This window comes from Prunus mume, linkage group LG1 (genome assembly GCF_029339155.1).
Source record: "Prunus mume cultivar Tortuosa linkage group LG1, ASM2933915v1, whole genome shotgun sequence".
NCBI classification, from domain to species: domain Eukaryota; kingdom Viridiplantae; phylum Streptophyta; class Magnoliopsida; order Rosales; family Rosaceae; genus Prunus; species Prunus mume.
In genome coordinates this window covers 28390599-28403706 of record NC_142698.1, presented here as the reverse complement: position 1 = coordinate 28403706, position 13108 = coordinate 28390599, and the positions used below count along the sequence as shown (strand labels likewise).

At 37.8% G+C, this 13108-nt stretch overlaps 1 protein-coding gene and 1 pseudogene across 1 annotated transcript; both read left to right on the top strand.

Moving 5' to 3' along the window:
• Positions 1 to 1220: 1220 nt before the first annotated feature.
• Positions 1221 to 3571, top strand: LOC148921507 (uncharacterized). Its single transcript, XM_089049535.1, has 2 exons — positions 1221 to 1714; positions 1812 to 3571. The coding sequence occupies exons 1-2, from the start codon at positions 1221 to 1223 to the stop codon at positions 3550 to 3552; spliced, it is 2235 nt and encodes a 744-aa protein (XP_088905661.1). The 3' UTR covers positions 3553 to 3571.
• Positions 3572 to 11351: 7780 nt separating this feature from the next.
• On the top strand, positions 11352 to 11767 carry LOC148921506 (uncharacterized; annotated as a pseudogene).
• The last annotated feature ends 1341 nt before the right edge of the window (positions 11768 to 13108 follow it).

Genomic DNA, 13108 nt, shown 5'->3' with positions numbered 1-13108 from the left:
TTCATCTACTAATTCAAGCTTTGATTTTGTTTTGAAGAATCTTTGCATAATTGAAAAAACATATATTGACTAAATTTAAATTGAAAAAAGTACGAACATCTTCTCAAACTTATAACCAATAGAGAATCATATATAACCAAAAGTGGGTATTAGAGTTTATGGCGCTCGTATCTAGCATGCCATTACTAACAGAAAAACATAGTGTGCCCTAAAACATAGTGCAACATATGCACGTCGTATATGGCGCGCTGTAAATACTTAGTTTTCTTGTAGTGTAATAAAATTAAATAAAAAATTCACCAATACAAGTTCACAATTGCAACAAAAAGATAGACAAATACATATTAAGCAAGAAAAATTGCAAGAATAGTGACACAATGTGACAAAATAATGAGGCAATCAAACGATTATCTAAGATATCAAACTTGGAATCCACTGGAGATGAGAATACCTAAATCTTATTAACTCCATAATGATAACATAATGCCTTTACCACAAGCTAAAATTGATTTAAATACTCCTATAGAAACCTTAGGAAACAATAGGGAATTAAAAAGGGAAATTAACAAAAGTTTCTAAAAACTTGCAAAGTATTAAAAGGCCCATTTCAGCTGCTAAATGATCTCGAACACCTGAAAGAGCTCATGCCTCATAGCAAAGCTATGAGTTTTATACGTGGCGCCGTTCCCTTCGAAACGGTGGGTCATGCTCATGGGCACAAAATCGGAGGTTGGGGCCCAAACTTGTAACTTGCCAGTCTTGACTTTGCACACTCGACGCTCTCCAACTCCTCTTCTATCGCATGAGCCATCTGTTCTACATCAGATAGACAAATAAATACTATGTTGTCATAGAATATATTAAAATGCCTAACGTTGTCATAGTACTTTTTTTATATAAATACTGAGTGGATAGACAAATACATACTATGTTCCACTCCCTCACGAAAGTCAAACAACATCTATCACTTCCTATGTCTCTTCTTTGGTTTCACCAACACACCCCTAGGCCTGCCCTCTCATAATTACTCTATGTTCATCGACTGTTTCACCTTTCACACTGGGGCGTACTCTCTCTCTCTCTCTCTCTCTCTGATGTCCGTTCCTTTTGAAACAATCCCTCTCTGGTATGATTTCAAGTTTCATTTGAGTCAACTTTGTAATATTTTGTACCAAAGTTAATGTATCCTTTTCTAGCAGATTACCTGGAACCACTGTCGAATGGCTTTCAGCAGCCGAAGAGAATCCAAGCCTGCTCCTTCAGCTTCTCCATGGAAATACCACGTGTTCTTGAGCTTTAGGGGCATAGACACTCGCAAGGGTTTTACGGATCATCTATATGACAGATTGTGGTGGCGGTCAATTACAACTTTTAGGGACAACAATGAACTTGAAAGAGGTACAACCATTTCTCCGAATCTACTGAGAGCAATCGAAGAATCAAGGTTTGCCATCATTATCCTCTCACAAAACTATGCTTCTTCCACCTGGTGCTTAGATGAGGTTTCAAAGATTGTTGAGTGCAAAGACGTAGACAAAATTCTACCAATTTTTTATGACGTAGATCCTTCTGATGTCCGAAAACAAATGGGAACGTTTGCAAAAGCCTTCAACAAGCACAAAAAGAACTTTAAACAAGACAAAGCAAAGGTACAACGCTGGAGAGCTGCTCTTACAAAAGTTGGTAATATCTCTGGCTGGATTTCGAAAGATAGGTATGCATGTACAAATGAAACAAGTATTATTATTTAATTTACTCTTCATATATAATATCACCGGAGGGTTATTTATTTTTCTTTCCTTGGTCTGTAGATATGAGGCAGAGCTTATCAAAGAAATTGTTGAAGAAGTGTGTAACAAAGTGTATCCTACAATAGTCACATTGCTAGGTTCCACAACAAAGTTAGTAGGAATTGATTTTAGACTGAAGAAAATAGAATTGCTATTAGATCGTGAGGCAAAAGATGTTCGCTTCATAGGGATATGGGGGGCTGGTGGCACAGGCAAGACAACTATTGCTAGACTTGTTTATGAGAGAATGTTCCATCACTTCGATGTTAGCTACTTTCTTGCTAATGTCAGAGAGGTTTGTGCAACCCACGGGATTGTTCATTTACAAAAACAGCTTCTTTCCCCAATCTTGAGGCAAAAAGTGAATGAAGTTTGGGATGTTCATAGCGGAGCCACTATGACCAAGTATTGTTTATGTAATAAAAAAGTGCTTCTCGTTATTGATGATGCGAATCAGTTAAACCAACTGAAAGTATTGGCCGGAAACAAAGACTGGTTTGGCTTGGGGAGCAGAATCATTATTACAACCAGAAAGGAACATCTGTTGATCGAACATCATATAGAGGAACGATATGAGCTCTTGGGATTACAAGACATGCCTGAAGATTTTCATCCCCACAGAAGAGACGAGCCTCAAGGAGATCTTAACTTGGAACTGCATAATGACGAGTCTCAACAAAAAGATGATGGACCCGCTAAAGTTCAGTCGAAGAGCCACAATAAACAACTTGGAAAAGTTCCCAAGGCTGTTGAAGAAGGTGGTGTGGACATGGATTCTCCTCCTCAATTCAAGGTGTGTGTTGGCTGCAAACGGAATATTGATGGGGAATATAAAAATTGGAAGGGTGCTCTTCAGTGGCATCCACTTTGTTTTTGCTGTCATGCTTGTGATCTTCCAATTACTGATTCGAAATTTAAGAAGCATGAGAATCATCCTTACCACCCGTCCTGCTACATGGAGCTTCGTCATTCAAAATGTGTTGTTTGTGAAAATTTAATCCCACCAAATTCAGATGGTCGTGTTGAGTCTAGCGTAAATCATTTCTGGCGACAACAATCTTGTCCCTCTCATCAGGACGATGGAACTCCTAGATGTTGTAGCTGTGGGAGATTACAGCCAGGAGGGGACACCAGATATCATTTACTTAATGATGGCCGGTCACTATGTCTGAACTGCCGGGATTCAGCTATTACAGAAGCTGACGAATGTGAAGCCCTTTTCCTTGAAGTACAAGAAATGTTTGATTTGAAAATTCAAGAGAAAAATATTCGAATATACTTGATCGATAAAGGAGAACTCTTAAAAGCCAGGAAGGCCATTGTGGAAAAGAAGGGTCGCGTGAGTGACCAATTGCTAGCAGCTGAAACTACCGATGGCTTTATTATATGGACGTCGGGGCCTTTCCCTCAAGTAACAGCAATGGGGATACTGAGTGATCTTCCTCGGCTGGTGACAGGGTCAACTATGGCTTTCAATTTAATGCAAGCATGGCTAAAGGTTAAATGTTATAAAATTCGAAATATGAGCCCACAGGTTAAAAAGGGTTTCAGCCAAGTGTTAGCCCATATGTGGCTGGACTTTGAGATGAATTCTGGGTCTGACTTTGAGAAGAAGCTTGGTGAATATTTACAATACCGAATTGAGAAATCGTCAGAATGTGGAGAAGGGTTCAGCTTAGGTAAAAAGGCAGTGCTCAAACATGGTCTAAGAAAGACCCTTCACCATATTCGAAAGACAGGAAGCTTTCCATCTGTAGAGTGATACAAACAAATACACTTGCAGAATGATATTCATTAAGCTGTTAATTTTGTTCTTCCTCTCTTAACCAGTAATGGCCTTACTTTGTAAGAGATTTTTGTATCCGTGGATTGCATGGAAGTAATGCTCTCTTTCTGAGTTGGAGTTTTTTTTTTTTTCGGGTGCTTTTTTTCACTTGAATCGTCTTACACGCTTTTGAAAATATAGAAATACAAACCAATTAAGGTTGACAGCAGCAGGCTTGAGTTGCACAGCTGTGTAGCTTGAGTGATACTTGTGCTCAAAAACGGAAATTCGTAGGTGATGATATGAAGAAAGGAGCGAGACTGCGAGAGACACATGGTTGGTCACATTTGTTTTAGGGATTGTTTGGTACACAGGCTTGGTTTGGTCTGGCTTGGACTAAATTTAGTACCATATTTGTTTAATTTAATTCTAGTCTTAGATGAGATTGCTAATACCGGACCCACCAAAAACGCCTCCTTTTGAGCGGACTACTAAGTCCATGTAGAAAGGGATGATTAACTAGTCATATGTTCTTTTTTTTATATCAGAAATTAACTAATCATATGTTCACCAATGTATAAGATCCATATATTATATTGTAATACTAATAACATATATTACTATTATTATTATTATTATTATTATTATTATTATTATTATTATTATTGCATACACATATACTATAATGTACATATATATATATGTATATACACATATACATGTATATATATAAACACATATATACATATATAATATATAAAAATACATATAGATATATACACATATATTATTATAATATATCCATATACACATATACATACTAATATTATAATAATAGCATATATGTATATATGTAATATATATTATTATACATATATATACGTATGTATACATATATGTGTATATATATTATACCCATGTATGTATTATAATGTACATATATACACGCATATACACATATACATGTATATATATATAAACACATATAATATATATATATAAATACATATAGATATATACACGTATATTATTATAATATATCCGTATACGCATATACATATTAACATTATAATAATAGCATACATGTATATATGTAATATATATTATAATATGTATATATATACGTATATATACATATATGTGTATATATATTTGACCCGTGTATGTATTATAATATATATATACACACACGCATATACACATATACATTATATATTTATACACACATATATACATGTATATTATTATTATTATAACATACCCATATATATTATATATTATAATATACATACATATATATAAATATATGTATATGTATTATACCCATGTATATTATAATATACATATATACACCTAGATATACACACACACACACACACACATATATATATATACGTTTATATTATTTATAATATATAATATTATTATAATATACATATATACATGTATATACATATACAGAGAGCTTCCATTGAGGGATCCCTCAAATAAGCTTATTTGAGGGACACCCCTTGTAGGGCCATTATGGATTGTATTTCACTAATTCAAACCGTCTATTTTATAGATACTCATTCAAAGATCATCTCTACAAAAAATCACTTGAATCCAAAATATCATTTGACCACTCAATTGAGTTATTGAAATTTTAATACTTTCTTGAAGCACCGTGTTCATTGATTTTGTAAGACACAATTGGATGTCGAAACGATTTCCGATTTGTCTAATTTTTGTAAGGATGATCTATGAATGAAGACCTAAAAAATAGATTGTTTGAATCACTGGAAAAAAAATTATAGGGTACCCTAAAGGGCATCCCTCAAATAAAATTATTTGAGGGATCCCTCAATAGAAGGGGACTGTATACATATATATATTTTATATATTATAATATACATATATATTATAAATATTATAAAATACATATATGCATTTTTTTTTTTAAAGAAAAAAAATATAGTCCTAATCCAAGCATACACCAAACGCAGGATATGTGTTATCCAACTTAGACTAAGCCAAGCCAAGCTAAGACAGTCCCGTGTAACAAACGAGCCCATAGAGTATTAGACTCGACTAGGGGTCATTAACTTCGTATTAGCTAGTCCAATCTAATCCTCCATAACAAATGTGTGGTTATAGGAAGGGATAGAATGAAATAATAAAAGTTTTAGGTTCGAACCTCATAGTACCTTTGTAGTGTGTGTGTGAGAAATTCACCCTCTTCCTTCCTAACTTTGGCCAAAAAAATAAAAGTATACCAACATCGTTGAGTTACAACTGAAAACAACTCTAGCCGCACTCTCTTTTAGCCCCAAAGAAAGAGATGGGCGAGGATAAGATCACTGCTCCTCCTTTACTCTCCATTATCAAGTTATTAATTTTGCCACCAACTCAATTCTTTTTATCAATATAGAAGGAGATTTGAAATCAAGGCCTTTTTGAATTTTGGGAAGAGAAGTATCATCGAACTAAGAGATAGTTGGTCAACCCAACCCCAGCTTGTTTTTTATTCATCAAACTTGTCTCATATGGTCGTTTGGTACGGCGGACTATCATGAACTAGACTAAATCCTGGGACTATTTTGGATTAGCTTGGATTGGCCTAAGCTGGATGAAGTACTGACGTATGGTGTTGCATTGGACTAAGAAGCTGGACTGTAAAAATAGTGAAGACCTATGTTTGGTGCAGTGTCGGACTAAAAAATAATTCTTGTAATAATTAGATTTAAAACAATAATATATAAAATAAAGAACAACTAAAATTTTGATATTTTTAAAGGCTAAAATTATGTTAAACAAAAAAAAAAAAAAAATCATCAGATTCAGACCCAACCCAACCTCCTCATTCTTTTTATCTTCTTTTTTTTTCTCTCTATTTCTTTTTCTTTAATCAGCATCTCCCCATTCTTTTTATCTTTTTTTTTCTTGGCGAATATGCTGGTTTAATCACATTTCAGAAATGGTGTGCTGAAATGATCAGGCTACAAATTGTGTTATGATATAATCACTTGGAGACGTGAAATGACCAAAGTGCCCTCCATATAAAAGCATATCTATTGTGGAGCTATTGGCCATTGATTGCGGACCGAAAACTTCTGACCTAGCTCTCTGTGTTCTCTCTTCCTCTCTCAGCATTTTATGTAACACCCCGACTCCAAATTTATTGCATATTTTAATTTATTTAAGTGAAATTGTGAATTTATCCTTGGGATAGGGGTAATTTGGTCATTTCTTATCCGAAAGGAATTTGGGAATTCCAGCTGTACCGTTGCGTAGAGCACGACAAGATGAGTCCGTAGACACGTAGTGAGCTCGAATCGGAGTTGTAACGAGAGAGTTACGATCGAATGAAACTTAGTGGCACGATTGTAAATATTTCAAAAAGGGATTTTTGATAAAAAGACAGAATTGCTCTCTCTCTCTCTCTCTCTCTCTCTCTCTCTCTCTCTCTCTCTCTCTCTCTCTCTCTCTCTCTCGCTTTCTCGGGTTCACGATTGCCACCACACCACCACGTTTTGGTCGGCCGTTCATTCATCCGCCACCACTCGGGTCGGACCGGTCCCAAAATGACCGGCCTGACTCCATCGTCTGCCCTACCCGTTCTCCGACATCGACGGCAGCGATACCGCCAAAATTGCGAGAAAAACGGCCGATTTTTACCAGATTTTCCGGAGCTCGTTCTGGCGATTCCGGCCACCAAATCTTGCGATCAAGGTATGCTTTCTCATCTATTTTCCAAGCTCTAGCTGCCTGTTGGGTAGGAATTGATCAATTTGTAGCGTAGGCAGTTTGATTTATGAATTGGATTTCGGCGGATTTCGGGATGAGATTCCAGCCACTTTCGGTCAGTTTTTGGGGTACAGCCAAGAACAAAAGTGACTCCAAATTAGGTGTATTACCTAGGATAGGAGTCTTGGCTCTTGATTTGGAAGTTTTCCGGACGATGCGATATCGCTTTGGACACCCACGAGCTGCCGGCGCTTGTGGCTGCGCGTGGGCACTGTTGCTGAGGGCATTTTTGTCCCAATGCGATCCTCTCGTTGTCACGAGCGCGTAGGTATGCTCGGATTTCATTTTGGATACCGTTAGAGTCTCGAACGGATATCGCATATCGCGTATTTTTTGGGTTCACTAGGTTTGGACCGTTGGATGGTCCTGAGGTTATAATATGTTGATCTAGGTATTACCAGGATCATATAGGATTGTCGGATCGTAAAACGGAGTCCTAGATACTCCAGAAATGCCAACCCTATGGTTAAAATTTTAGTAACCGTCCGATCATGCGATCAGGAGCTATCCGACCGTCAGATCTGGGTTGGGTAGTTTGACCTTGGGTTGACCGCAAGACTTCCTAGGTATCATTACCTTCCTAGGAAGATTGAAATGACCGTAGAGATAGGTCTTGATCGTTAGTTTAGTATGTGAATAAGGTGGTTCAAGTTATTAATTGATGAGTTTAAATGGTAGAGCCTATGGGATGCTATATTGGTTGAGGTTTATATAAGATGAGAAAATATATTTTATATATTTAATTGTGTGGATGTATAAAGGTATATAAAGGGATCGAATGTTAGTTTACAGTGCTATACGCACTACCCCACGTACCCCCCTATATTGTTATTGTGTTGAGGTTGCACGTGCCGTAGGAGTAGCCGGCGTGTTGATAGACCCCATACGAGGCGGGTGCGTCTCGTCGTATGGGGAGTTATATGTGATTGTGTTGAGGTCACACGTGTCGTACGAGCAGCCGACTGTTGATGACCCCATACGAGGCCGGGTGCGTCCCGTCGTATGAGGGTGATATTGATATTGTGTTGAGGTCACACGTGTCGTAGGAGTAGCCGGCGTGTTGACAGACCTCATATGAGACCGGATGCGTCTCGTCGTATGAGGGGTGATATTGAAATTGTGTTGAGGTTGCACGTGTCGTAGGAGTAGCCGGCGTGTTGATGCACCTCATACGAGTCGGGTGCGTCCCGTCGTATGAGGGGTGATATTGTGATTGTTGTGAGGTCGCACCTTTGTCGTAGAAGTAGCCGGCGTGTTGCGGACCTCATATAAGGCCGAGTCGTCCGTCGTATGAGGGGTGATATTGATATTGTGTTGAGGTCGCACGTGTCGTAGGAATAGCGGCGTGTTGCGGACCGATCGAGGTTGGGTGCGTCCCGTCGTATGAGCGGTGATGTGATATTATGTTGAGGTCGCACGTCTTTGTAGGAGTAGCCGGGTGTTGGACCCATATGTGGCCGGGTGCGTCCCGACGATGGGGTGAGATATGTGATATTGTGTTGAGGTCGCATGTGTCGTAAGAGTACCGGCGTCTTGATGCACCCCATACGTGGGTGCGTCTCGACGTATAAGGGGAGATATGAGATTTGTGTTTGGTGAGTTGTGATGGATAAGTCCTAGAATGTATGAATTTGTATGGTTGTAATTGTTTGTTTGTTATTGGAGCCAGGATTGATGCGAAAGAACTACGTGTGGCTTGATCCCTTAGTGGGGTATGTAGGCAGCCTGAAGTTACTAGGTGCAGCCGCGGGTTAAACCTCACTTAGGTTGAGGCTTGTCCGGTGGACAAAGTGAACGGATTAGATTCAATTAGGTACTTTGTTGAGTTTAGGCAGCCTGAAGTTACTAGGTGCAGCCGCGGGTTAAACCTCACTTAGGTTGTGTTAGTGAGGTTGGTTCGGACCTTGTTGTTGGTCCTGGAACTTGGTTGAATTGAGGCTTGTCCGGTGGACTAAGTGAACGGATTAGATTCAGTTAGGTACTTTGTTGAGTTTGGTTCGGACCCTGACGTTGGTCCCGAAATTTGGGAAAGTTAGTGGTGAGATTTGTTTTCGGCATTTTTAAGTGTTTGAACTTATTTTTGGCCTGTTTAAGGTAATTTTCGTTTAAGGACTTTGTCGGCAGCTCTATTTCGAAATATTTGAAGGCCGGAGGCCAATTAGATGAATTGCATGTTGTTATCTTGTGCGTGCTGCCGGTTGGGATATATAAATTGTGATTTTATGCAGGTTGAATATTTGGGGAATGTTCAATTTATAGGGGAGACTCACGAATTTTGTGAAAGTCCGTGCCCTACTCCTTTTGAAAAAGGAGGTTACAGTCTAGTGAGTAGGCCCGACATTGGGCTGATGTCTGGGTTTCCACAGGATTCATCTCGGGTTCGGGGAAATTCGGGGTGGGTCTTGTCATTTTATCTCTCCACCGTCGCTCCATGACCACCACCACTCTGTTTCTCCCACTCTCGCGAAACCCATCCCTGTGTCAATTTCTCAACAAAAAAACTCAATCTTTATCCCCTATGTAGGGTTATCTGGTCTTACAAGTTCAACCCAGAAAAATAAAAGCTTAGCCAAAGCCTTGAATACATGTCCTTTAAGTTTTAATCCTTTATATTTTCTTTCCTGAGAAGAAATAATGGACACAATGGACAAATCAGAGTCGATTTGCTGCCTTCTGATAGCATTTACTTCATTGTGGGAATCATTAACAAGAAGCTCGATGTGAATCAGTTCCAAAATGTCCATTCTTGCCGCAGTGGGCTATCGGATTCTTCTCTCGAATCGTTGAAACGGGGCATCCAGGTATTTATTTATAACCTTTCTATTCTGATTACATTTGGACCTTTACGTTTCTATTTTTATTGAAATCGTTTTGTGAGCTTTTCAATATGTGTGTTTCTTTTGGGATTCTTTCAATTGTCTGTTTCTGGGTTGTTGTTCTATTGGTCCTGCTCTCACGTAGATGAGCAATTGCATATGGATTTATAGTGCTGGAGCTAAATAAGATATATTAAAGTATATTTTAAATCTTGGAGTGGTCTTCTTTACTAAAAAAGGATCAGTTTTCTTTGTAATGATTCCCCCTTTGTTTATGTGTATGTATATGCATACATACAGCTCTTGATATTTATCAGAGGTTTATTTCATAGGTGATTTACTTAGACAGACTCTGCTTTTGAATACTTATCTAATATAATAGTATAGTGCTCATTTGTGCGGTGATTGCAGGACTAGTTCCCTGTGCAGTGACCATTTGTGTGGTGATTATAGGACTAGTTCCTTATGCAGCACAAGAGATTGAAAGGTTTTTTGAATATACGAGAAACAAGGTTTGTATGCCAAAAAATTGGGGCACAAAGTTCGGATCTTGGCCGAGTTTCAGCTAGATTTTTGGTAGCTATTTCTCCTATTTGGTCAAAGACACTACTTGTGCAAAGACTTTTGCATTTATACGGAAGAGCTTATTTTATTAGGGCTTGATATATTATGCTTGAGGATTAAAAGAAGGAAATTTTTGGATATGCTTCAAAAGCCCGCATTTAAAACATTAATGAATCATCAGAAAGGCTTCAGCTTTAGATATTAATAAGGGATTGAATATGTATTAAGCAGAGTCTAGTGTATGGATCCCTGGTGGTGCTTTCCTCTTAGTCATTTACCTGTCAAATTCTGTGACTCATCTTTGATGTTCCCTAGAAAAAATCTTTCTTCTTTCATTGTTCTTTTGAGTTATTCCCATCTGTAACTTATCCTTGATGGATGCTTCTTCTTGCAGTTAACTTCATAGCTGTAATAACATACCACATTTTCCCTAACAGTAGGATTTTCGGGTTGCTTATTGCCTAAGTTTTGTGCAAAAGAGCTTTTTTCTTTTTCTTTTTTTTAATTCAAAAAGGGCTTTAATCTCTTTTCTTGGTTACTCAAAAAAAGTGTTTGTTTCTTCGTCTTTCTCATTCATCTTACTCCTTTTAAATTTTGGAATGCAGTGATCTCAACACCCTGATAGTGAAAATGGCAAAATCACAAGGCATCACAGTTTCTCCTCCTGCGCAACAGCAAGGAAGCAAAAATGTTCAGACTGGATGTCCCCAGAATATTCCAATAAGTGGTGGGAAAGCAATAGCCCTGATGGTTACGAGAGCATCCATGGAGAAGGAGCTGAGACTGATGAAGACAAGAAACATCAGTCGAAAAAATTGGTAGTTGATGGTGAAAGTTCAACTGTAGTGGACAAAGAGAAATGTGAAAGTGGGAAAGAAGAGAACATTAGTTCCCAAGGAACAGATTTACTGATGGCTGTGAGAAAAAGAACTCTGGAAGAAGGGCAAAAAGCACTTAAGCTTGGTGTTTTCTGGGGTTATGGTGGAAAGAAACTAGGCAGAAGGGAGAGGGCATTGCTTCTCCGAATATTCTCTCTTGAATCGTAGTTGGACTACTCTAGACATTATAGATCATATATAATTCATGTTAGGTTACATAGTTTTTTCTTTAGACATGATTGACCATCATATTGAACTCTCAATCTGAATGGCATTTTCTTTTTTTATTTGGCCTCAGTCGGAATGGTATTGTTTTGTTTTTCTTTTATGATGACCATGAGTTTCATAGACCCCATTGGTTGATGGAATCTTGAGAGAGGTTTCCAAACCACAAAAATATTGTACTGCTACTGTTTATCCCACAAAATCATTGTCCCTACTTCCTTTTCATTTGTTGCAATGACTGTTTGGTATTGATTGGTTTATTTATTTTGCTTTTGTTTTTGCCTCTAGTACTGTATTCATGTCCTTGCTTGCTGGTTCCCTTTTTGGAGTTTTCAAAGGTGTAGCTTTGGTGGTTTTCAATGCCACTGCTAGTGCATCTTCTTCTTATTTCTTGTCAAAGTTGATAGGGAGGCACATCACATTGTCTTCTCTATTAGGCCTGACAAGCTGCAGTTTTTCCAAAACCAGGTAAATTCAAATGTCTCAATATCTCTCATTGATAGGGCTCTCTCTCTCTCTCACAAACAAGCTACTTAAGTAGCTATCAAACGGTCAACAACGAACGTTAAATACTGCACCATCATCACCCTCTTCACCAACCCACTTTGCTCGCTGCATTTTTTGTACAAGAGCTCCACGGTTTGTGTAAGTTCTCATTGCTTCTTTGATCAATTTGCTTCGAGTTAGCTCAAAAAACTTAAACTACAATACTTCAAATTCTACTTTGAAAGATTGGAATGAAATGAGCAAGTTTCTTGGCAATTGGCACCCAATTTTGGAACTAATTATCTGGGATTAGTTCACTGCTCAAAAACAATATGGTAGCAATAAACGAGCAATAAAGTGACAATAGACGAGCAATAAACATGCAAAACAAAAACAATACGGTAGCAATAAACGAGCAATATAGTGACAATAGACGAGCAATAAAGTGACAATAGACGGGCAATAAACATACAATACAAAAACAATACAGTAGCAATAAACGAGCAATAAAGTGACAATAGACGAGCAATAAAAAAGCAATAAAAATACAATAAACAAATTGTGGGCTTTTCTTTTTCTTGTGCAATTTGAAAAGAAAAGGGAAAAGAAACAGAAATTGTCAAGATAAAACCGCAGAAAGAAACATAAAGTGATTATATCAGACATTTCCCCTTACAAAATTTGATACTGATAATGATAGCCACCCCAAGCTAAGGACGGCTCGGCATAAATTAATACAACTTTAGTCAGACTATGGTATTATACATATCCCTTGAAATACAATTTACAAATTGCTGG